This window comes from Scophthalmus maximus, chromosome 12, assembly GCF_022379125.1.
Source record: "Scophthalmus maximus strain ysfricsl-2021 chromosome 12, ASM2237912v1, whole genome shotgun sequence".
NCBI lineage: Eukaryota > Metazoa > Chordata > Actinopteri > Pleuronectiformes > Scophthalmidae > Scophthalmus > Scophthalmus maximus.
In genome coordinates, this window is record NC_061526.1 from 6404813 (window position 1) to 6427165 (window position 22353).

General features: G+C 43.8%; 3 protein-coding genes across 7 annotated transcripts; 1 reads left to right on the forward strand and 2 right to left on the reverse strand.

Annotated features, from left to right (window-relative positions):
* Positions 1-207: 207 nt before the first annotated feature.
* pik3c3 (phosphatidylinositol 3-kinase, catalytic subunit type 3) lies at positions 208-11099 on the reverse strand. 2 transcript variants are annotated; one of them, XM_047336131.1, is made up of 25 exons: positions 10710-11099; positions 9602-9790; positions 9107-9250; positions 8885-9014; positions 7770-7856; positions 7140-7235; positions 6970-7041; positions 6767-6871; positions 6446-6538; positions 6122-6307; positions 5875-6005; positions 4751-4832; positions 4596-4663; positions 4382-4511; positions 4172-4288; positions 3918-4049; positions 3195-3323; positions 3004-3073; positions 2825-2889; positions 2612-2696; positions 2359-2433; positions 2105-2273; positions 1680-1770; positions 975-1100; positions 208-543 (listed from the first exon to the last, which is right to left on the reverse strand). In XM_047336131.1, the coding sequence occupies exons 1-25, from the start codon at positions 10772-10774 to the stop codon at positions 529-531; spliced, it is 2652 nt and encodes an 883-aa protein (XP_047192087.1). In that variant the 5' UTR covers positions 10775-11099; the 3' UTR covers positions 208-528. The 2 variants fall into 2 exon arrangements, with proteins under 2 accessions (XP_047192087.1, XP_035507555.1); XM_035651662.2 differs by having other exon boundaries at positions 4406-4511; positions 10710-11098.
* Positions 11100-11151: 52 nt separating this feature from the next.
* On the forward strand, positions 11152-16838 carry msmp1 (microseminoprotein, prostate associated 1). Of its 2 annotated transcripts, none has more exons than XM_035603634.2 (4): positions 11152-11282; positions 14684-15104; positions 15197-15305; positions 16108-16838. In XM_035603634.2, the coding sequence occupies exons 2-4, from the start codon at positions 14996-14998 to the stop codon at positions 16277-16279; spliced, it is 390 nt and encodes a 129-aa protein (XP_035459527.1). In that variant the 5' UTR covers positions 11152-11282; positions 14684-14995; the 3' UTR covers positions 16280-16838. The 2 variants fall into 2 exon arrangements, with proteins under 2 accessions (XP_035459527.1, XP_035459510.1); XM_035603617.2 differs by having other exon boundaries at positions 11194-13286.
* A 56-nt stretch (positions 16839-16894) lies between these two features.
* On the reverse strand, positions 16895-22071 carry rgp1 (GP1 homolog, RAB6A GEF complex partner 1). 3 transcript variants are annotated; one of them, XM_035603578.2, is made up of 9 exons: positions 21943-22071; positions 20428-20543; positions 19633-19766; positions 19424-19507; positions 19029-19178; positions 18716-18862; positions 18382-18509; positions 18098-18275; positions 16895-17704 (listed from the first exon to the last, which is right to left on the reverse strand). In XM_035603578.2, exons 1-9 carry the CDS (start codon positions 22033-22035, stop codon positions 17481-17483), a joined length of 1254 nt encoding a protein of 417 aa, XP_035459471.2. In that variant the 5' UTR covers positions 22036-22071; the 3' UTR covers positions 16895-17480. The 3 variants fall into 3 exon arrangements, with proteins under 3 accessions (XP_035459471.2, XP_047192089.1, XP_047192088.1); XM_047336133.1 differs by lacking the exon at positions 21943-22071 and adding an exon at positions 20705-21098 and having other exon boundaries at positions 20428-20603; XM_047336132.1 differs by lacking the exon at positions 21943-22071 and adding an exon at positions 20705-21096.
* Positions 22072-22353: the final 282 nt, after the last annotated feature.

Sequence of the window (22353 nt, forward strand, 5' to 3'; positions counted from 1 at the left end):
CGCTCTGACTCACCGACCCCCTCGGGGGGGGGGGGGGTTTGTTTCTACCCCCAGCATCGACACTGTGACCGTCCACAGATGGTCAGCAATGCTCAATTAAGAAACGCGCCGCGCGCCATAAACGCTGCATGGCGATGAAAAATACACGCACAGAGTTTTAGAAATATACTTTGCGTAAACGCTACAAACGAAAAAAAGTGCGTCGAGTTGTATCAACAGCATTTTTTTTTTTATTTGGCCGTACATTTCATTCATTCAATAATTAATATACATGATATATACATAAGCAAACAAAGATGTCCGTGTCCTTGTTTCGCCGTCTTGCAGTAAATGTTGGCAGTGCAATTCTTGGCCTTTTTAACAGTGTCATTGGGTTTCTTCTTCAAGTCGTCCTCTCTCGTTCTCGCGCTCACACACACACTCACACACACGCAAACAGACTCACACACACAGCGTCGGTCGTGTCAGTGCCGTGTGTTCCTACTGCAAACGTTCGCTCCCCTTCATCCTCGCCGCCGAAGTCTCTGCTCATCTACGCCAGTACTGTAGAGAGAGGGATATATATATATGTATATTTATTTACATGAAGCTGGAACCATTTCGCAAAATAGAGAAACTACTTGCTTGTTTACCTCAAACTGTATCATCACTACTGCTGAACAGTTTCCAAAGTGCATCATCAGTTTTTACATATGTCGTTGCAAAAGTGTTTTTGGACTTCTCTGACACTGGTTTTAGTTTGTTGCAGGGAGAAAATTATGATTCTCACGCGGTAATCTTACTTAATGGCGTTGTAGAAAAACCCTGAAGATAATTTGAGCAAAACCTAGCTGCAAATTTAAAGGTATCTCTTGATAGAAATTGCAACATTCATCCAGGAAAACTTGAGGTAAATGTGCAGCAGCGGTTTAAGAAAATTGTTAGATATCATCCGTATGGGATTAAGTCTGTTATTTGTGTGTGTGTGTTTTTACCTGGGCAAACTTGTGTATCTGCTCGACCACAGCTGCGAACAAAGCCCCCACACTCTCATCGATCAGACTCTGCATGTAGTGAACCGCCTCCTCGTCCGACAGGTCCAATCTGAACTTGTCCTGCACCTGGAAGCAAAATATGGAAATGGTTTAAACTTTGCAATATGGCAAAGCAACCCCAAAAACTCGCCAACTGCAGGTTGAGGTTTGGAAGAATAAAAAAAAGAATGAAACCCAAAATATCAAGGCACCATTTTAAATACTTTATAAACATATTTGTAAAAGTTCTACATAGTTTTTGAATTCTGCCCTAGAAAACAAAATCATAACCGCAAGACAAACATTATGATTGAACTGTATTCTGAAGCATTATAGAAAGGTCCTAGTTTAATAAAGCATGATAATAGTGAGGCATTGTAATGTTGCTATAGTTTAGTAACTCATGCAAATGTCATGAAAATGTCACAGCAAAAAGGCAAAAAAAGGTAATAAACATCCTTGAAAATGTCAAGATAATAAAACATAGTAAAGTATAATATAGTATAAAAATCAATCCCATCAACCTGTGTCATTGTTATCCAACAGTGACCATAACTGGTCACTAATTCTGTGATATGTTGATAAAAGTTAACGACAGTCTTTTTTTAAACTAAGCAAGATGTTTTTTTTTTGTCATTTTCAGTTTAAGGTGAACAACAAACATACCTTCTTAACCGTCTTGTCCGGCTCCAGAGCAATGTCAGGAATATTGGCATCCACCATGAGAGAGAATAGATTCAGGATCAGGTTGGAGTATCTGAGGAGATGGAGGGAAGATGGACGTTTTATCTCTGTAGTTAAATAAGTTTTGTTTTATACCTATATTATTTGTTATATTGTTTTATCCCCCCTGTAAAAGAGACAATCCGGCCTTTAACTTCTGTTAAATACTGACTTTTGGTGGGAGGTAAAAAGGTTTATAAGATTTCCCGGGAAATTAATTTAGGTTTAGGTTAACCCTATTTAGCGCAGAGGTCCCTTAAAAGGTTACTACTTGTGTTGGAAATGCAGGTAATAGAAAGTATATTTGATGTAAAATAAGTAAGCTCTCATAAACCCAGAGTTTGAGACTGTAGAGTTATGACTGTTACCTCCTGAGGTGCAGGAAGGCCGTGTAGCACTGCTTCCTGAACTCCTGGTACTGCTCGCTCTGCATGCCGCCCATCCCCTCCACCATCTCTTTGCTCAGCTTCATGGGCGGAGGCAGCGGCTTGGGGTCTCTGCCCAGGATGTAGCCAAAGTCGATGTGGAAGAGCTTCCCTGTGGTAGGACGAGAATATTCCATTTTTAATCACATTCCTTTAACCGGGACAGTAATTTAAAAGTGTTTAAATGTTCGCCTCACCAGTCTTCGTCAGAAGCAGATTGTCAAGATGTCGGTCTCCCACTCCCAGGATGTATGTGATGACACAGTAACCAGCTGGAAGGACACGGTGAGAGGAGTGGGATCAGTTAACGTGTTCTGTGACCCTGCGTTCCGTTATACCTTATAACTCGGAGCTCGGAAGTCGCAGTGGTGAATTATTTCCGACTTCCGAGGACTAATGGAACGCAGCATCAGCCAAGAATTGTTATAACTGACAAAAACTCTGTCTCACCACAGCTCTTGACGTAGGTGTCCATCACCTCGGAGCTGATGCCGTACGGGCCCTTTTCACTCGGCGCGTGTTTCCTGAAGAAACTCTGTTGGGACAAATGAATGCACATTAAAAGCACATTATTATGTCGCCTGTCTTCATCACACTGCAGGCGACTGGCAGAGGGCTTTGTGTAAAAACAGTGTCCTGATTGTTTTCTAGATCTCCTCTCACCTGGATGTTGCCTTCAGTGGCCAGAACTTCTGCAACAGGAACAGACTGGACAAACTGCATGAAACCTGGAACAAGGTGATTTTTTTTGTTGTGTTTCCTTCATTATTTTACCATCAAATTTTTTTATATTCTGTTTTAAGAAGATGCTTTCCACCAAACAGAATCATGAGTGATCTCACCGTGCTTGGTGCTGGTGGCCAACACCTTATAAGGAGTCAACTTCAGGTCCAGATTCTCTTTTCTCAGCAGCTGAAGACAAAATATACAATTTTTTTAATTTAAATTAAAATATATATATATATATATATATATATATATATATATATATATATATATTTTACAGCCTTTTTAACCAAAAAAAACATGTTACTTTGTCCATAAGTGAGATGATCTGCAGGATGAGCTGGTCCTGCCTCAGGTCGTCACCGTGCTTGAAGATGACTGGGTACATTGCTCCGTCCTCTGCCTTGAAGATCAGCTTGGCCGGCATCAGGGCGCTCTGATATGCAAAACACGCAGAAAGGACTCGTGAAAAACGTTGTGTTGCACGGATAATTTGTTTGTCTGGTCGAGAATTGCAACTGAATCATGTAGTGTACATGACTCTCCGTCGCTGTGAGCTCATACTACACAATGTTTTTGTCTGACGTTCCCTTGGGCTTGACTCTACTTGCCCCTGATTTGCAGATTCCCGTCCACATTCGCAAATGCCATTATGCATTTGCAAATTTTTTGCAATATACATAACTCTTTTACACAAACAATATTGCTGCAGTATTGGCCCAATAGGTGACTGTTCAAATGAGTCCGGGTGATCCTCCTGCTCATAGTTGGAGCCTTTTTTTTATAAATCTCACCCCATCCTGCGCTCTGATTGGCTGTAGTTGTCGCCAATTCGTCTACATATTTAACCCATAGAAATCTAGTCGGGGGTGGCGACGACATGCCGGCGAACCTCTTGAATCATGTCTTTGAAGGGTTTTGTCTGCTTGTTCTAAAATTTGTCAGCGAGGAAAAATCTTTGCCTCGAGTGGCATGGTAGCATTTTGCCTTTATGGGGTAATTTTATATGAGCATGAAGCACACTCCGTACCTTAAAGAGCGTGGCCGTGTCGGGCACGATGCCTCTGATCCTGATCTGAGGCTCCAGCGGGAGAGGGATGGGCTCGATCTCCGAAAGGTTAACCTTCTCGTTGTCGGCCAGCAGAGCCTGCAGCCGCTCCGTCTGCAGGGGGAGGAGCAACGCTGACGTTGGCACAACTCGCCAGGGATCGGTTCAAATCAATGACACCAAATAAGTAAAAGCTTGTATGGTTTTTTGTACATGTGCTATAGCAGACGCTATACCTTCTTCTTGCGGTTTCCACTCTCCCTCTGCACAGCTTTCATCAGCTGCACCAGTCTGTCTACAAATGTCTGCTGGGCAGCCAACAGCGACCGCATCACCCTCACACTCTTATCACCCTGTGGGGTGAGAGGGAGGAGGGAAAAAAAAAGGCGTGAATATTATTGATGAAGGGTTGGGATGAAGAGAGTAAAATGCTTCTGTTAACGTACACTAGTCGTGTCGGACTGCTTCACCTTGAGTAAAGCCTGACTGAACCGCCTCATGACGTTCAGGTACATCTCGTGGGTCTTGGGGTCTCTCTGCTGAGTGTCCTGATCCTCGCACTCCACGATCACATACCTGAAAAAACACAAACCACGTTCTCAGAGGTGATAAGCTACGCCGCGTTTCATTCCTTCAGTCGATAGGAAAATAATGACTTACCAGTACAAGTAGTTGGCGAGTGTGGAGTTCTTACAGGCACGGGAGATGAGGAACGTGCACAGGTCTTGCTGCGAAAAAGATACACAAGGTTGAGTTTCAACAAGTGGGACAATTCTTTTGAGCTCTGCTTTAATTTTTTTTGCCTGTGTTCTTGCCTCCAGATTCTCGCCGTCAGTTCCCTCCTTGCCTTTCTGTGGCGCAGTGGAGGATCCAGATGTGCCAGAGAGAATCTGTGAACTACACACAGACAAAAAACCGATGAGTCCTGGGCTGGTTTTCAATGCTTTTTTTTTTTTTTTTTTAAGTTCACAATGCCAATGTTTGTTATGTTTTATTCCAGCACAACTGTGCCTATGTGACCAGACAATTAACACAAGAGACGACACATCACATTATTGGATCACGCCGGCGGAAAAAAACGATCAGAGAGCAGGGCGACTAAAAACATCCTAGACTTTCTTCAAACTGACGAGACGAGTGCGTTTAGTAAAGTATAGACCAACGGTCCTCAACGTTTTTGAGTCGCGACCCACCAGAATAATAAGAGTAAACAGCTGTTCCTGCACGTCGTTCCGTTTTTTGTCAACGATACATTGAGATAATAATGCTTTGTTAATGATGACAGCTTTTTTTCTTTGGCACCGTCACCCACTGCTGTTGCCTCGGGCCGATTCCACAAAATGATCGTATCACTGGTACAGACAAATTAATTAAAAAAAATTCCCAGTCTAAAATATGTCGAAAACATTGTTTTTCGCCACAACCATCTGTTTTCTGTTGTATAACACAATCCCGGCAACTTCCTGTTACCATGTTTTTATGCACATTATTGGTAACAAATTTTACTAATAAGTACATTCTTTATATATTTGTTTAGTTTTGCAGTTCTTATATTTCTATATAAGTCTTAATTTTATTTTCAGGTCGACGCGGTTGCAGAGCCGCAGTTCTCCGCATTCCAGCTGACAACCTTAAACTTCTGGCCAGAGCCGTGGACCTGCTGGTAAAAATCACAATAACCAATGACTTCATTATGGCTCGTGAAAGAAAAATAATCAAAGCGCGAAGGTCTGAGATAAATTTAGATCCAGGCAGTTAAGAAAAACAAAAAGATCATTGGAGGCAGAACAAAAGTTTCAAGCTGCTCAGTGTCGTTCACAAAAAAACGAAAAACTATTTTGCAATTGTGCCTTTCCGCTGTCAAACCAGCTGACAGTGCCGACTTATTAATGATCCGCAGCCGGAGAAGCTTGTTTCATTTCCTAATCCAAGTACTGACCTGTCCATTGCCGAGTCATCCGAAAGTCCCTGGCCGTCTCTCTTGCTGCCTGGCTCCAGGCCGCCCTGAATATCACTGAAGTTTTCATATTTGAGCGCCTGGACCAGCTGGAGGAGATACATCAACAGGTCCTGGAAAAAAAGAGAAAAACGGGAATGATTGTAGTGATGGTGGTACGACGCGAGTCTCTTTCCAAAAGTTCCAAACGTTTCTTTCCATTTCCACCGAGAGATTGACCCTCGCCTACCTCGTCGTCCGCCTGTTGCAGCCGCGCCACGGCGTAGCGTCGGACCGTCGGGTTGGTGAACTGGGACGACAGCAGCTCCAGGGAGTCCTCCACGTCCATGGGCCTCCACTTCCCCAGCAGCTCCAGGGCCTGCTTGGCCTCCTGGGGCAGATCCCAGTTCACACACTTGAGGAACTTGGTTAATGCCTGAAGCAAGAGGAGGAAGAGGAATTTAATTCAATTTGCACTAGATGGCACTGAGCAACAGGCTCAAGAGAATAGCCAGAATGAGAGAAATTTGTCGACTGAGCGATGTAGACTTGGATATGACGGAGAAGAATCTACCTTCTCCTGTGTAGTGAGGTAATATCGGAACTTCCACACCAGGTCCTGTTCCTCTGAACTCAGCTGCTTGGTTGGAGGGTAGCTCACGATGATCTGTTGACGCAAGCAGACTGATCAGTTTCAGATTGTCAAAGCGTCGGTAGATCAGTGGGAGGCAGGAAAAGTTCCGGAGAAACATTTGGGGACAGGAAAATGTCCAGACTTTTTGAAACTAGCTCATATGAGTATTTTCTATTTGTATTATTGAAAGATCCTACATAAATAAATAAACTTCCTTTTTGTTGGAAACTAACTGAACACTAGTGTCTACTTGTTGCTTACGTTGAGCTGGTCGCGCGTCGCAGCGTTGGGCTTCAGGTCGTGATCCGAGGGTCCACTGCGGAGGCTACGAGCCAGCTTGTGGTGCTTGCTCTCCACCAGGTTCTCCTGGTGAGGTTTAAAAGTAAAGAGAACACACATTGTTCAATATACAGTGAATTTAACTCATACAATTTCTATTTCATAAAAGGGGTTTGTCCTCTCACCATCCCCATCTGTGGGTCGGGAACTTTGACGATGTCGCAGCTGGTGAGAACGGGTGACGTGTCGTCTCCGTCCTGTATGGGGGGATCGAGCACAATATACGCCGACAATCAGCCGATATCACCTCTACTGTTATGACACAGGACTTTGTGGATATATTACATGGAAATACCTTTTCGTAGTAAACAATGCTGTACTCCTTGTCGTTTGTTTTGACGCGGGGGAACTCCACCATGAGGTACATGAAGTTAGAGCTGCGTTTCTCACTCTGCAGATTGAGACACACACACACACACACACATGAAGATGGCTCTTACAGCAACCTCAAAAGAAAACATACAGTTATTACAGTACTGAAGTTTAGACGTTTTCTTGAAATTTTCCGGAGGGATGAACTAGAATGAACACATTGTCTGAAACTTTTCCTGCCAGTGCCCTAGTAAAATTTCCAGAAAATGTCAGAGTAAGCCCGAATGCAGCAGGAAAATTTCATAAACAAGAACACTGCGTTCCGCAGCTGAAATACTGTCATGTCCCGCCTCCTGCATGCCTCTACCCAGACACCACGGAATGTTCTGGAAACTTCAGAAAATGTCCTGACCCAATTTTCCGGACGTTTTCCGAAGTTGGAGACTGAAAACAGCTTACGAAACATGCATGTGTGCACAGCGACATGCCCGAAATAATCATACATTTTTCCAGGATCAGCAGACAAGTGCAGCCAGATCTGAATCATAACTGTGTATCGACTCCGAGTGTGTTTGTAAAAAAAATTTAAACAGTCACGATTAAAGCATCTCACCTCGTTGATCATCTCAATCTCTCTGAAGGTCAGCCGGTCCAGCCAGTCCACCTTCACCATGTGGCCCTGTCGGTGGGCCTTCGTCAGCTGTATGCACACAAGGGAGGGGGAACGATGGGAGGAATAAGAAAAAAAGGTTTATTCAATTACAACAAACAAAACAAGACGGATCGCGGTTCTGTGGCAGCAGATCTGGTCACGGCGCGGTGGCTCATCTGCAAAAACACTTTGACCAATCATGCGCCAAGACGTCTGCCAGCAGCCAATCCAGCGTTTTCCAGTCACACAAACACACTCAGCAGCCAATCAACTCGTCAGTCAGTGCGGGTGTCGGGAACGTAAGTGCAGATAAACAGGAAGCCCTCGACCGTGCAGGTTAGGATTAGTCCTCACTCCTTAAAAACAACATATCAACTGATGTGAGACTGAAAACAACTTTAGATTTATTAAGTGAGTCTGTTTTAGGAATGAAATTATTTTAAACAAGTGAGCCGATTCCAATCAGTAGGTGTTAAGATTAAAATGTAATCCCCGACGTCTTCCTCAAAATATTCCAAAAAAAGACTGCAACAACTTTACACACCAATTTAAATCCATGCGCACACACAAACTATACCAACGTGTGGCAACAGCAGAAAACTAGAAAACAATGTGTGTGTGTGTGTGTGTGATGCTTTCGAGAACACAGCCATACTCCTCGACAGAGAACAAGTGCTCACACCACAGCCTGGGTCAAAATGTATTTGTATTTTTGTTGAGTGATACAGGTGAATAGAAGATACTGACATCTATTTGCAAATACATTTTGGCCGAGGCCTTGTTCACACACACACACACACACATACAGTACACAACTCACACACACACACATTCTGCATTGCCAACACTAACTCCTCCACTTGTACTCACATCACCGAGTACCTCCAGGTCAGGGCCCTGGAACAGATGATTGTTTAGACAAGGATTTGCAGTGGAGGGGTTTCTCTCTGTATCCAGTGCACACAACGTTTCTTTTTCCATCCTATCTCCTCCTCTCATCTTTTCCTGCCACCTTCTCCTCTCACTCTCCCACCATTACACTCCTCTCCCCCTCTCCATTTTTTCACACACTGTACCTTGGCGAGCCTGCCCATCTGGTCCTCTGCCAGGCTGCTGCTGGTGCGTCCCGGTGTGGTAGTGGGCTCCCCTCCATCCCCCTCCACGCCCGGCCAAACCTTCAGGTCATGCATCCCTTGCCGGAACATACTAGAAGAGGGGCGAGATGACGTGTTTCAAAGTTACATGTCACACTTAAGCGGAAAAAATCTGTGCAGCTGTGGGGTTAAGCAGGGACTCGCCCGTATTTGCCAAAGAGAGTGACAGTAGTGCCCCCCACGGGTACAGCTCTGCCCGGCCCATAGATGTCCCACACTGTAAGGGCGACCTGGGCACTTTGGGGGAGGTCCGGATACTTGACCGGCAGTCGCAGCCACTCGTTCCAGCTGCAGAGGGAACAGAGAGAATAAAAGACGGGGGAGTGGAGTGTGAGAATAGAACAATATAAAGTCTGAGAAACTGAAATGTAACTTTTGCGATGTTTAGAGAAAATGACGGGGTTGGGGGTTCCAACCCTCGCCGTAGTAGTGTCGTGACGTGTTTTAAAACTTAAATGTAGTATGTGGATGTGGCCTCAGTAAAGTTTAAAGATCAACAAGACTGCAAAGCTGAGATTTACTTGATAAAAAGTTTAAAGACTTTTAAAAGAAGAAGAGAATAAATGCTATGTGGAAACTTAAAAAAAAAAAATGTATACAGTTGTGATCGGGAGAGAGAACACTGCGACTGGAACTCACTTCCAGCGTGTGCTGAACGCTTTGTACGAGGTGCGAACGGGCAAGGCGAGGGGCTTCCCCTCGGCGAACACCTGACAGGTGACGTAGAGGTCCGAGCAGTTCTCCTGGTAGAGGCCCGAGAACCGGAGCATGGGGTCCTCCAGCAGCGCCTTGTAGCTTTTCTGCTCGCGCTTCCCTTCTAAACTGCCTCTGAGGAAGAAAGAGAGAGAAGGGACAAAGAGGCAGTTGGTTGATGTTATCCAAGACGAGTACAACTCAAGTAAATCAACAGAATTATCCATGCTGCTTTTTTTATTTAACGGTGTCTTATTATTAAAGTTCTTTATGTTAAAGTCCTAATCAAACAATATATATATATTTTATTCATAAAAAGGGTTAAGCGGAGTAAGCATCAACTGTTCTGTCAGTTGATTTCAGTTTTACCGTATAATCAACAACTGCATTACAAATGTATTAATTCAATTATTAAATAAAATGATGAATTTTTTGGGGGGTGGAATACACCTTCACAAATGTGAGGAGAGGCAGCGAAAGTCGTATTTACAAATATATAAATGAGAGGAAAGCAGTTCTCGGCAATTCTGGCCATTAGCTTCTCTGAATAACAGTGACACGTTTGATTCAAACTTGTTAGCTGGACAGTCTGTCACACACACACACACACACACACACACACACTTCCTTACAGTACAATGACAATTTCTCGGGACATTTATTCTAACCTTAAACAAACGTATGGCTTCATAAGATCTAATGATCTACGCAGTGAGGACTTGGATTTTGTCCTCAGAAAGGAAGTAAAGTCCACATGATGTATGTGTGTGTGTGTGTGGGGGGGGGGTCTGTAATCGTGTCCCTCGTGATGTGGGTTTACACACACACACAAACACACACACATACATACACACACACAGACAGACTGACTGACCAACACACAAACAGGCACACGCACACACACACACACACACACACACACACACACACACACACACTGTACAATAGATATATGGTAAAACATCCGGGCATGTCACTGGATACGATTAGTTCCGCCTTCCGACACAAAATACATTTAAACAACGACCGCGTTCAAGTTCCCCAAAAAACTCACATCTTAAGTTGAACGTTGATGTCCAGGTCACAGCTGTAGACATAGTTGAACTTGTCGGTGTCCATCTTCCGACGGGGAAACACTCGATACGACAGCCAGAAAAACCTGACGACTCCAACATTAAAAACAAAAAACAGAACCCGGACGTTGTTGTGTGTGACACTCGGCGGATTGGTTTGCGACGACAAGGCCCACACGGGTCAGCACCAAGGGAAGAAAAAAAAAAAAAGACTCCGCCGGAACCCAGCTTACAACGGAGCTCGGTCCGTGCTCGGCTTACTCCGAAAAATGCCTTTGAACACTTAAATTCGCTGCAGAGACATTCTTTCGACGGCCGTCTCGTCGGGCATGATTCGGTGTTTTTTTTTTGTTGGGATGAGAGACGAGCTACACAACAACACCGCAGCAACTGACATCTACGAGCCGCCAGGCCAGAGCAGACGATCACAGAAGCGCTCGGGCGCACAGGGCCCGGCCGGCTATCGTCGCCTCGCGGATCGATTAGTCGAGTCTGGTAGGGAGGGGAGGGAGTAGACAAGAGAGGCGGGGTTTCCAGCCCCATGCTTGTTAAAGGTACATTACAGCCAAATTAAAAGAGCAATAATAAGCATTATTTTTAGCTCCCAAAAGCAGCATTACATAAGGAGATAAAGCATCATTTTGTACCGATAGGCATGATATGTAAAAAATTAAAATAATAGTAATAATACAAAACACCCAGTAATGAAGTAAACTACTATATCAGATAAGATAAGATCTGCTTTTATTATATATATAATATATATATTCGTCCCACAATGGGGAAATTTGGGCATTACAGCAGCAAAGTGCACAGAATAATATAGAAAGAAATTTACAAAAAAGCAATAGTATGTACAAAATATAACAAAATAATAACATTAAATTAGAAAAGGTATATAAAAAGCAGTAGCAATAGTTGCACGTGGAGACTAAATATAAATATTGCACAGTTGGCTAATGCACTTTAAATGTATCAGTGAATTATTTTTTACAGTGGTTGAGTCCTGTGTGTGTTTTGTGTTTGGTCTATTGAGAGAGCAGTGCTGGTTGTACAGTCTCACAGCAGCAGGAAGGAAGGACCTTAACATGAGCAAATAAACGAAAATGCAAATAAATAAATATATTCAACAATGTGTCTTAGGCTTTTAGCAACTATATAAAGACATTCAAAATAATTCCAAAGATATATTATTTCTTTTCTTCATTATTCCGTCAGCCAGAGCTTTAAAAAAAAATGTTGCTCAAAGGCCGAAAGAGGGTGATCAAACTTTTTTTTGTGCGTGTGAAGCTTTCAACCACATGACACTGCCCATGTGAGTGGACCAAGTATTTGTTTAATTCATCTATATAACTTTAAGGACTCAAATTAAAGCATAAAAGTTCATTGTTGCCCTTGGAAATAATTGTTTGATCAACAGCCTATACCAATATTTTTCTTGTTCAATAATGTGTATAAATATATAAATACAAACATCTTAACTCGGTTGATATCTTTACTTAAATCAAATAGGCTAAGGACTGCAGCTCTTTTGTTAATTCAATGTTTGATTCTCACAAAGCAAAATTTGTGTTGCTGCACAACATACGATAAAAATATATGACTGATACTATTGCTAATTGGCCATTAGTACTGTCACTAATAGCAACTTTAGTTTGGTATCAGAGAGATACACGTCAGTGTGGATACACTGACGCACAATTTATCGGGGAATGTTAAACTATAGAAAGCGACGGCAATTACAGAATTGTGCAAAATAAAAAAAGATGTCTGTAGGTAAGCCAAGTATGATGATTTAATGACGACAGTCTTGTTAAAAAATTTTAACAGAACGGTCTCCCCCTGTTAAAATGCGCTCGTCACCAATTAAGTGCACATCCGTGAAGGGAAACAGGCGTGTGTGACAGGAAAATCCTCATCTTTTGTTTTGATGAGAACCTCCCTTTTTAATCGATGCTGACGACAACTCTAGTTGACAAATCGGGGCCGTGAACTCGCGGTCGCCGTATTGCAAGGGGGGGGCCCGCAGGCTCTGCAGAGGGAAACACCTGAACTAATTGTAGAAATAGTATCCAAACAAAACAAAACATATTTCAAGTGAATTAGGAAATTGACTTCTGAAGTTCCAAAACTATTCCATAAGGCCTTTGTCATTATCTTAAATGTTCATATTAAGGAGAGGAAGCCTTCACAGAAAAAAAAAACTGAGCAGCCTGAGAGAGGCAAGTGTGAGTCATCCGGCTGACTGAAGAAGAAGAAGAAGAAGCAGCCCCTGATGAGGGGAGACCTCTCAACACTCCACAACTACTGTGGGGGTACCACAGAGAAAAGGCACGTAAAACGGCCATGTTACGTGGCCCCGGGGGCCTCCTGTGTGAGGCTTTGAGAGAGATTTTTCCTATGATCTCGCATGTACAGACTGCAGATAGCAAGCGGGTGGAAGAAGATGAGCTAATGTTTGGTTGGCCTGGGGAGCAATATTGAGCCGCATTGTCAGGGGCCAGATTGCCACACATGTTCTCCCGCACAACCTGCACTGCTGTAACCCTTGGTGACAGGTTGGACATATTTTTTTCACTTTTATATATCTAATTTTGTCGAATATATATTTTTTCATTACTTTAAGTTCCAGTCTTCATCTTTCTCCTTGTACTAGTTTTTTTTCTATTTTTCTATTGTTTGCTGTGCACCAAAACACCAAATCAAATTCCTTGTAAACTGACTTGGCAATAAACACGATTCTGATTCTGATCACATTTAAATAAAAATTACACAGAAATAAACACAGGTGCACGTCATATTAAAATTGGAAACAGATACATATTCGGGGACTGATACCCAGGATTAAAATATGAATAAATACACTACAATATTAATGCTGAACACCAAACAATGTCAATTTGTTTTCAAATTGTCGCAAGGTCCTCTTACTTTGTGTTTTTTTGTGTTATAGCAGTTGAGTCAATTTTAGGCCAGTACACGTCTGAGTTAGTATCGAACCCCAGAAAGGATACACACGTGTTCAACATACACACGATGACCCCTATTAACCTTCCACACACACAATCAAATTCACCAATGGTTTTCAAGCAAGAGAAGCGAAAACACTATTCATATAAATTCAAAAGAAGCATCTATAGATTTTTCTTTATTTCTTTATCGTAGAAAAAATGAAGAATCTAAACGACAAAAGTTCTTTATAATCAGTCGGTAGAAAAAAGAAAAATCCACTTTGGGTTTTGCCGGTGGCCACATCACGTACAGAAATACTGTACATGTACAGAGAAACGGATGGACAAGTTGGAAGGAAAAACCAACACAGTGTCATGGTAAAGGTGTCGGGCTTCAGCACTCCGTGACATAGATTCAACAAAGTTTCTCAAACTCTCCTTGAGAGTCATTTTTCCGCTCAACACATTTCCTCTCTCGATGTTATGATGATCGGTGTCGGGGGGATGGGGGGCACCGTCAACCTAGATGCTCCAACGATCTTCCGTAGGTGTTCATTTGATACTGTGGAGGCCGTAGCGTATGATGATTCATGCTATTTTCATACGCGTCAAAGCATCCAGTGACTGTATGGAAGCATCTGTATCCATTTATCGAGGTCTGTACATTCAGACAAGTGAGGGCCCCTTAGTAACTACTGTGTAGCGACACACTGTGTGTAGCAGTCTACAACGCAAGCTCCGTGCAGTAGATCATACTCTTTTGTTTTAGATTAATATCTAGGCCTGTGTTTTACATGTGTGTATTAGTCTCATCTTCCGTTGCTGGGACGACAGCCTGGCCTACACAACCATAGGAGAGGCTGAATGGTGATGAATCATGTTTGATAATTCCGTCCCTCTTGCCCTCCTCCTCCTCCTCCTCCTCTCCCTGGACGTCACCTCTCTCTCCCTCTCTCTCCCTGCCCTCCATCTCACCTCTCCCCTACCCTCCTTCCCTCTCTTAGTCACAGCGCGGATGTGTCATTCTTTCTATCACTTCGGAGGTCCATGCCTGCCGAAGCACGGCGAGGTGATCTCTGGAGTGCCAAGACAGTGCCAAGACACAAGATTCCCCTCCTCCTTACGCCGTTCCACGCACACACACACACACACACACAAAAAACCCCACCACCTCCTCATTCCCAGTGGATGGCACCGCTGACGCCTTCCGCAGCCAGGCGAAAAAGCCACACCTCCACGCCGTGGTGGATGTAGCCCCGGGATTGTATAAATGAGGGTGCGAAGGCAGAAGAGGAACCAGAGGCGGACCGGACGAGATGAAGATGGAGATGGCCAGCGTCAACTGGGTGCTTGCTGCTGCAGGGTTTCTTCTGTGGACCAGCGGTGGCTCTGCGGCACCCATGGAGTGCCACTTCGACTCCAGAGGTGAGAAGATCGATCTCCATTCTTTTTAAAAAAAAAGAGGAAATTACAAAATGTCTCTGAACAAATGTTCTGACTGCCACATGTCGCTGCAGCACTGTGCGTGTTCGAGGGGAGACACTTCTCACTGGGGGAGACCTGGATGGACAACGCTTGCATGCAGTGCACCTGCCTGCACCCCGTCGGCGTCGGCTGCTGCGAGACGTGAGTACACAAACATCCAGTTTTGTGGTTTGGTGTCCAGATGCCCACAGTTCACTTCGCTGCAGGCGCCCCCCCCCCCCCCCCCCCCCCCCCCCCCCCCCCCCCGAGACGCTGAATACAGTAGTAGAACGTTACCTCGGAGCAGTTGAACTTAACTGATGTGTCATGGGAAAATCTGGCTTGCAAGCGTGTTGAGATTTTGTGTTCAGGGCCTTTCCAAAAGTAGCAAAAGTCCGTTTTAAGTCAAGTGAATGTGCAGAGATAATGGCGGCAAAATGTACTTGAGTATTAAAAGTAAAAAACTGTTTGATTTGAAAATGTTTTGTGATACTTTTGTGGTGATGTTACCGACATGAACAGAATTTTAACAGCTGTAGCTGGTTGCAGCTCAGTCGAACTATTTCACTCGTTTATATACATTTAGAATAAGTTTTAGAATATATTTCACAAAGTGATCGTGTTAATCTTCTTGATCTAGAATGTAATAATTGCACCAGCTGCTGTAAAATAGATGTAGTATAAGTATACAGTAGCAGAAAAGAAAGTGTGTGAGAACTCAACTCGAGTACAGTGCTTCGGATAAATGTACTTTGTTAATTTCCGCCACTCAAGAACATTTTCAAGACTTGACTGTTTCCGTAAAAAATGTTTTCCGAATGTTGCTGATTTCCCTTTAGGAGCACCAGCAGAAGGAACTGAGTGAAAACAGTGTCAGGAGGCCAAATTATAAAGAAAAAATACTTTTTTGTTCTGCAAAAAAGAAGCCGACAAGTCTTCTGCTGTACCTCCCTCGTTTGTCCAGGGTGCATCGGCCGGTGGATTTCCCCGCGTGGTGTCAGGTGCGGGTGGAGCCGGCGACTTGCAAGGTGTCTCTGGTGCAGACGGCCGACCCCCGCCTGCCCTGCTACCCCGGCGACGACTTCAAGGACCCGAGCCACGGGTCACTTCAGCTGCAGCAACAGCTCGGGGGTTAGAGGGGCCGCTCGAACCGACGACTCGTCTGTTTCGGTCTGTTTACCTGTGAAATCAATACTCACCCGCAGTTTAATAACAGTTAACTACTCCCATCATATACATACTGTACAACTATAAAACATTAACAGCATGTGTACGTTTCAGTGTTGTATAATCGGTGAAGGAAATGTGAGTGATACTTGTCTGTGAAAGTCTATTTGTGTAAAAAAAACCGCAGCATTTTTCCAGCAGAGAATTTTAATGAAACTGAACACATTAAGGAAATTAAGGCACAAGCCTTCCTTGGATAAAACTTCTTGTTCAGTTTGTTTAATATTTTAGGTATTATAGTATAGTATAGTATATGGTGGCCATAAGCTTCAAACTTTTTTCGATACAGAGTGTGGAGAACTGCTCATGCCAAAGATTGTCCATAAAAAAATAATGAGGTTTTTTTGGTTCCTTTCACAAATCTTGAATCAATTCAATGACTTGCTGTAAATATAAGCATATACAGTATATACACATGCATTAATATATACAAAATTCTACTGAATCTGACCTGCTCTCTGCTGTAACTCATTTAACCTGCAAATAAAAGTTCTGGTTTACAAAAGAGAAATTGTCTTGTTGAATTCTGTGAAGTGACGGGGACGAGGCCCCACACACGATTTATTAAAATTTTTAATCACACTTTTATATTTCCTCTTGTAGTATCTACAGCTCAGTACAGCTTTTCTTTCAGCCTTTGAAGTTAAAAGAAAGACAGTTAAAACAGTAAAAAAAAAAAAATCTTGGATAAGAAAGAGGCGGTTTCATAAAAATCTGAAATGCCAAGTGTGCATGGAATAAAGGAGTCAAAAAAAAAGGAAAAAATGATATGAATACAGAAATGCACAACAACCACAGGGATGGTTGCACTTCACGCGGTCAATGTGCGTCAGTCTTCCTGATAAGGAATATGTATTATATATGTATTCAAAGTTAGGATGCATCAAAAAATGCATACGACAAAAGGCAAATTATAGGTTGCATACTTAACACATGAAGTCCATTACTGGTTCTGCATATACAATGAAAAAAACAAAACAATATTATTCCAGAAATGTGCACATCTGTGCAAATATTCCTCATCTGGAAAGAAAATCTAACGGTCTCTCACGATACCCTCATAACCACAAAATATTAACACCCGATCGTCACACGCTCACAGTCTCTCGGTCAAATATTAATGCTGTTGGTCCCCGTGAACTGGGACACGTAGGAAGCCAGGGCCGGGTTGGTGGGCAGTACTTTGATGGGAAGGTCCCAGCTGAAGGTGTCCACGTCCACGTGCTCCGCCCCGGTCCAGACGGTGACCTCCGATTGGTTCTGCAGAACGGTCGGCGGCTCCATTGGCTGCCGGGCGGTGACGAACTCGAAGTGCAAGCGCCACCTGAGAGACACTGTGCAGAGAGGAAAGCGTTTGGTTGTTAAAAAATGTACGCTCTACAGCTTTACTTTGTTCTGCATATTTATGTCGTTAGAAAGAAGCTTGATATTCAGATGAACATCTGACACATGATTTGTTGAAGATCCAATATAAGCCTAAAAAACCCATCAGTAGTCACTAAACAAAAATAGATTTTCTTAAGTTCTTTCTTGAGATAAATTACAAAATTTACCAAATCAATTTCAGGATGTTTGAGCAAGACTGAAAAACAAAATCATGTTTGCTGACTTTTTTCTGTCTGGCCTGTTGCTTGCACAGTGCTGTGTGTTTGTTCCCCCAGAAATATGTGTCTGAGACATTTGATAGCAGACACGGGTGATCTGTGACTTGCCCACTGGTGACTGACCTATGTCTGTGCTGAAACCTGGCGTGACGTTGAGGGGGATGGGGAGGGAGAAGTGGCTGGAGGCGGTGTGGAGGCAGGACTCCATGTGTCGCCCGTGTCCCGTCACGCTGACCGCCTGGCCAGGGCGACGCTGGTACTCCTGCTGGATCTCCTCCTCGCTCTGGAGGCTCACCGAATACTGGAAAAACAAAGTGCAAAGACGTAAACTATACGTACAGGAGGAAGTTTAATTGTTGTACAAAAAGTGTGAAGCATGTGGACATCGAGCATTATGCAAAACACACCTGTAAGCAGGGAATGTCGCCCTCGGAGAAGTTGAACGTGCCGACGATGTCCTCCCCGAGTCTGTAAACGATTTTGAAGATGCAGAACTTTGCCACTTTCCCTCGCATATTGGTGATGTTGAACATGTCTGGAAAAAAGAGAATCCAAATTAAAGACCCTGGAATAACCTAATCAGAATAAAATATTTTTTTCCACCCAATGGTATAGCATTCACTCATATACTTCTACTGTTTGAGTATACTTTATATTTTATCTAGTCATTGCATTGTGTGAAAATGTGTGTTTGTAATATAAATGAGCTAAATAGGAAAGTTTAAAACATATCCGACTCACGTGGGCAGCGTCTCGAGGTGGTGACCATCAGCATGTCCAGTGCTCTCTCCAGAGGCCGGGCATCCCTGCGGCTCGCTTCCTCTTCCTCGAGGAACGGGTTCAAGGGGGAGACTTCCTCATCCTGGGGAAATGGAGGCTCTGGCATGCCTACAGGTCAGATAGGGGGAAAATATGTCAGCCATTACGTGTAAACAATACGACAGGAGTCACATGATTAGACTCTTGTCTTTATTTCCCCCTGAACAAAGATGGATAAAGACAAAATAAACTTTCACTCAAAACAAACTTTTCTAGAATAAACCAGTCATCTCACCCTGCAGAACCAGCACTCTGAAGGGAACGCGCAGGAGTTTGATGGGAGAGTTGACTCTCTGGCAGCCGATGGTCAGTTTGTAGACGTATTTCACCGACTGACCACGGAAGCTCGGAGGGCCGTCGCTGGGCACGACTTCGCTGTATGAATCTGTGGCAGAAAGATAGATGTTCTTTTGTAAATGCTGCATGACGATTTAGGGGAAAATACTGGCCGTTAAGAACTGTAAATCTCTTTATCGCCTGATCTGTAAAGATGTTGCCATTGTGAGAAACATGCACTATACCTCTCATCTTCTGAAAGTTTTTTTTGTCACAAATACTCATGCAAGTCAAATTATTAGCTCAATTTAAACTTGTGGATTTTTTTCAATCCACATATGCAAACACACTTACAGGTTTTGCTCTCCCCAGGGTCCAGGCATAGGTCACAGAAAAGTATCTTCGGTGGTGTGTCCAGCACACACTGCCCTCGCTCTCCTGTAAGAATTTTGTGTTTTATTCCAGGCACCATTTGTTTGAATAAACCATAAGAAACACTGCATGTAAATGTGCATCTAATGATGTGAAAAAAAAAAAAAACAACTTCTCCTCTTCCCACTGACCTCTGCTTGGAATAAGCACCGTGTCACTTTCGGCCTGTACGTCCTGTTTGTTGCCCTGGCTCGGCAGGGCCACCTTGCTCTCGCTGGCGTGGAACTGACAGTGAATCTGGGCGCTGGCCCACGCCAACATCTCACTGGGACATATTTGGGGAAAACAAGAGTTATACGACGGCAGTGATTTACACAAAGCTGCTCAAAATGCACCAAGCTCTCTCAGAGGATCTTCGGACGCATCACTATGGCAAATAAAATCCTTCAGCGGAAGCTTTTCCGTGTGGAGATCATCTCCTCTTTGTGACATTAAGTTGATCCAGCACCCATCATAAACAACTGGATGGGTGTGTGCAGTCGAAAATGAATACAAAGCAATGTCACAGAGATGTTCCTCTGCATGGCTGATTTGTTGGGGTTTTGATTGACAGATGGACACAGAAAGAGTTAAAACCAGTTGAGCCTCTACTGGAATACATAAAAGCATTGACATGGGTGGGTGGGGTCAGAAATATTTTTCTGGGCTTGTCCGGTGATTGTTTCATCAAAAGTGTGGAATGCTATTTTATGGCTCTCTGTATTAGCCTGGTGGGAACCAAGCACATTTCAAACTTAAGCTTTAAAATGTGCCCATCTAGCTCACCAACTGAACGGATCATCGTCTTCTCTCTAAATTATATTGAATATCTGGATTTATGAAGTAATCTTTCATGATCGGGTGTTATTTCCACACTTTGGATTCATCCTTACACCAGACAGAGGCTGTCATATGGTATGTGAGGGAGACACGGAGCAACATCCTACCTGCTGGCCGAGGTGGACAGGTGGGACATCGGGTTGGTGAACGTTATGAGACACTCCATGAGCTCCCCGGCCAGAAACACGGGGCCTCGGGCCATGGAGGCCACCACCTCGATCATCTGGACACGTTGGACGACAACAACAAGGTTGAGAGTGCGAACAAAGCTGCACACTGCAATCTTGAAAAACAAGTGCATTGTTATTCCACCAGGAAGAGTAGGTTGTGTTGTTCGCTTCAGCTCGCTAGTAGCTCGTTTTGAGGGATGATTTAACCACATACCTTGGTCTCAGTCGATACCAAAGCGTTGTCGTATCCCGGGGCACACCAAATGTACTTCTCCAACTATAAAACTCGATATTTGACCGCGTTGCCAATGGTTTCGATCATATTTTTACCTAGTAAGCGTCCATTCCAGCTAACGTAAACAAGAAGAAAAAAAAAATCGGAGCGTAGAAATGCCTCTACACGCTGACGTAAGACCAATCACGAACCAAGGGAAAACAAAACTGTTAAAGAATTTGAAAAAAAATCCACAAATATAACTTAGCCTTGATGATGAGTGTAGCCCACTGTGCGAGTGATATTATGTATTAATTTGTCACGTTTTTAACGAATCAATCAAAAAAAAAGTAGAACGTCGGTAAAGTTATTCGTCGGCCATCGAAAAACACGTCACAAGGTGGAGGTAACGTTAGGTTAGCCGTCGCTATAGTAACTAGTGGGAGGGGTTTAATTTCAACATTTAGAAATAACCCTTTGATGTTGTGCACTGGCACCACACGTTCAAGAGCAAAACGGTTTATCTCGGTTTATCAAAACGGTTTTATATTTTAAAAATCCGATGACATAGGTCATTTGAAGACAAAATGAAGAAGTGAGGATGAATAAACACCCCTCCTCTTTACCCCCCAGTGGTACATGCTGAGCAGCGGCCGTGGACACAAATTGGAGTTTTTGCCCCTAAGCTTGACCTGTCAGGCAACCATTCCAACCAGTATCGATTCTGACCCCAAGCAAACTCCCAACAACAACTAACCAATTCTCCGGTTTCTACGTTAATGAAGTGTACGCAGCACGGTTGAAGTTTGGATCGACGCACCTTGCAAAACGAGGAACTATCCGCAGGCTGCCTGACACCAACAGTAGCCTGAGAGGCCAATTCGAGGGCACAAGGTCTAATGTTTCTCATGGTGACAAACGTAAACGTCTTTGCATATTGGACGCGCAAGCAGAAGCTACAGGATGCCGAGTGAGTTTCACGTCGGAGCTGCTGCGGACTGACGACGTCGCTCGGGGTATATAAAATAACAATGTCTGTCTCTGGTCGTTTTAATTGCGAGTTAGCTTGTGGCGTTAGCTCGCGCCCCTCGACTGTGAAGCTACGCGGCGACTTAAGCTAACCTGTACGTGATGTACGGCTTTGAAGCTAACCGCCGCTCACTTCCTCCGAATGTCCCACTGGTCAATTCAACCCTTTCTTTATTATTATTATGTTTTAACATCCTCCTGTCTTATACCACTGTAGGTGTCCCGGCTATGTGACTGAGGTGCTCGGTGCTTCCTGACGGTCTCGAGCTGTCATCCTTCCTTCCATCCAACCATCCATTCATTCCTCCGCAGCTGACTGCGCAGCCGCATCCGGGCTCCACACAAAGGGGGTCAGTCTTCTCTTCAAAACACAGGCATCCACGGGACGACGGTGAAGCAGCAGCACACTGAATCAATTAGTCCCAGGAGGATGTGAACCCACTGTGCTGGTATCACGTGGACGGTGATAAACCGGACGATGGCATTGGGACTTCCTATCTGAAGGAGCATTTACACCCTGCCAATCGGTGCCTGCCCCGTTGGTAGTCAGAGCTTGTCAGTTGAGAACCAGTTTGACTTTGAAGATTTTCTACCTGCAGCCGCCACCTCCTCGTGGTGAA

Bases quoted from the DNA above. Each gene is read 5' to 3' on its own strand.
- pik3c3 (XM_047336131.1), bottom strand. From the start codon at position 10,774: ATGGACACCGACAAGTTCAACTATGTCTACAGCTGTGACCTGGACATC. The intron at 9,015-9,106 runs GCGAGTCCCTGC...CCCCTCTTCTAG, and splicing joins ACTCTCTTTGGCAAATACGG to TATGTTCCGGCAAGGGATGC. The intron at 7,857-8,884 runs GTACAGTGTGTG...GTGTGCATACAG, and splicing joins AGATGGGCAGGCTCGCCAAG to CTGACGAAGGCCCACCGACA.
- msmp1 (XM_035603634.2), top strand. From the start codon at position 14,996: ATGAAGATGGAGATGGCCAGCGTCAACTGGGTGCTTGCTGCTGCAGGG. The intron at 15,105-15,196 runs GTGAGAAGATCG...ATGTCGCTGCAG, and splicing joins GTGCCACTTCGACTCCAGAG to CACTGTGCGTGTTCGAGGGG. The intron at 15,306-16,107 runs GTGAGTACACAA...TCGTTTGTCCAG, and splicing joins GGCGTCGGCTGCTGCGAGAC to GGTGCATCGGCCGGTGGATT.
- rgp1 (XM_035603578.2), bottom strand. From the start codon at position 22,035: ATGAATGGATGGTTGGATGGAAGGAAGGATGACAGCTCGAGACCGTCA. The intron at 20,544-21,942 runs GTATAAGACAGG...CAACGTGTCCAG, and splicing joins TAGCCGGGACACCTACAGTG to ATGATCGAGGTGGTGGCCTC. The intron at 19,179-19,423 runs GTAAGTGTGTTT...TTTCTGCCACAG, and splicing joins CCCTGGGGAGAGCAAAACCT to ATTCATACAGCGAAGTCGTG.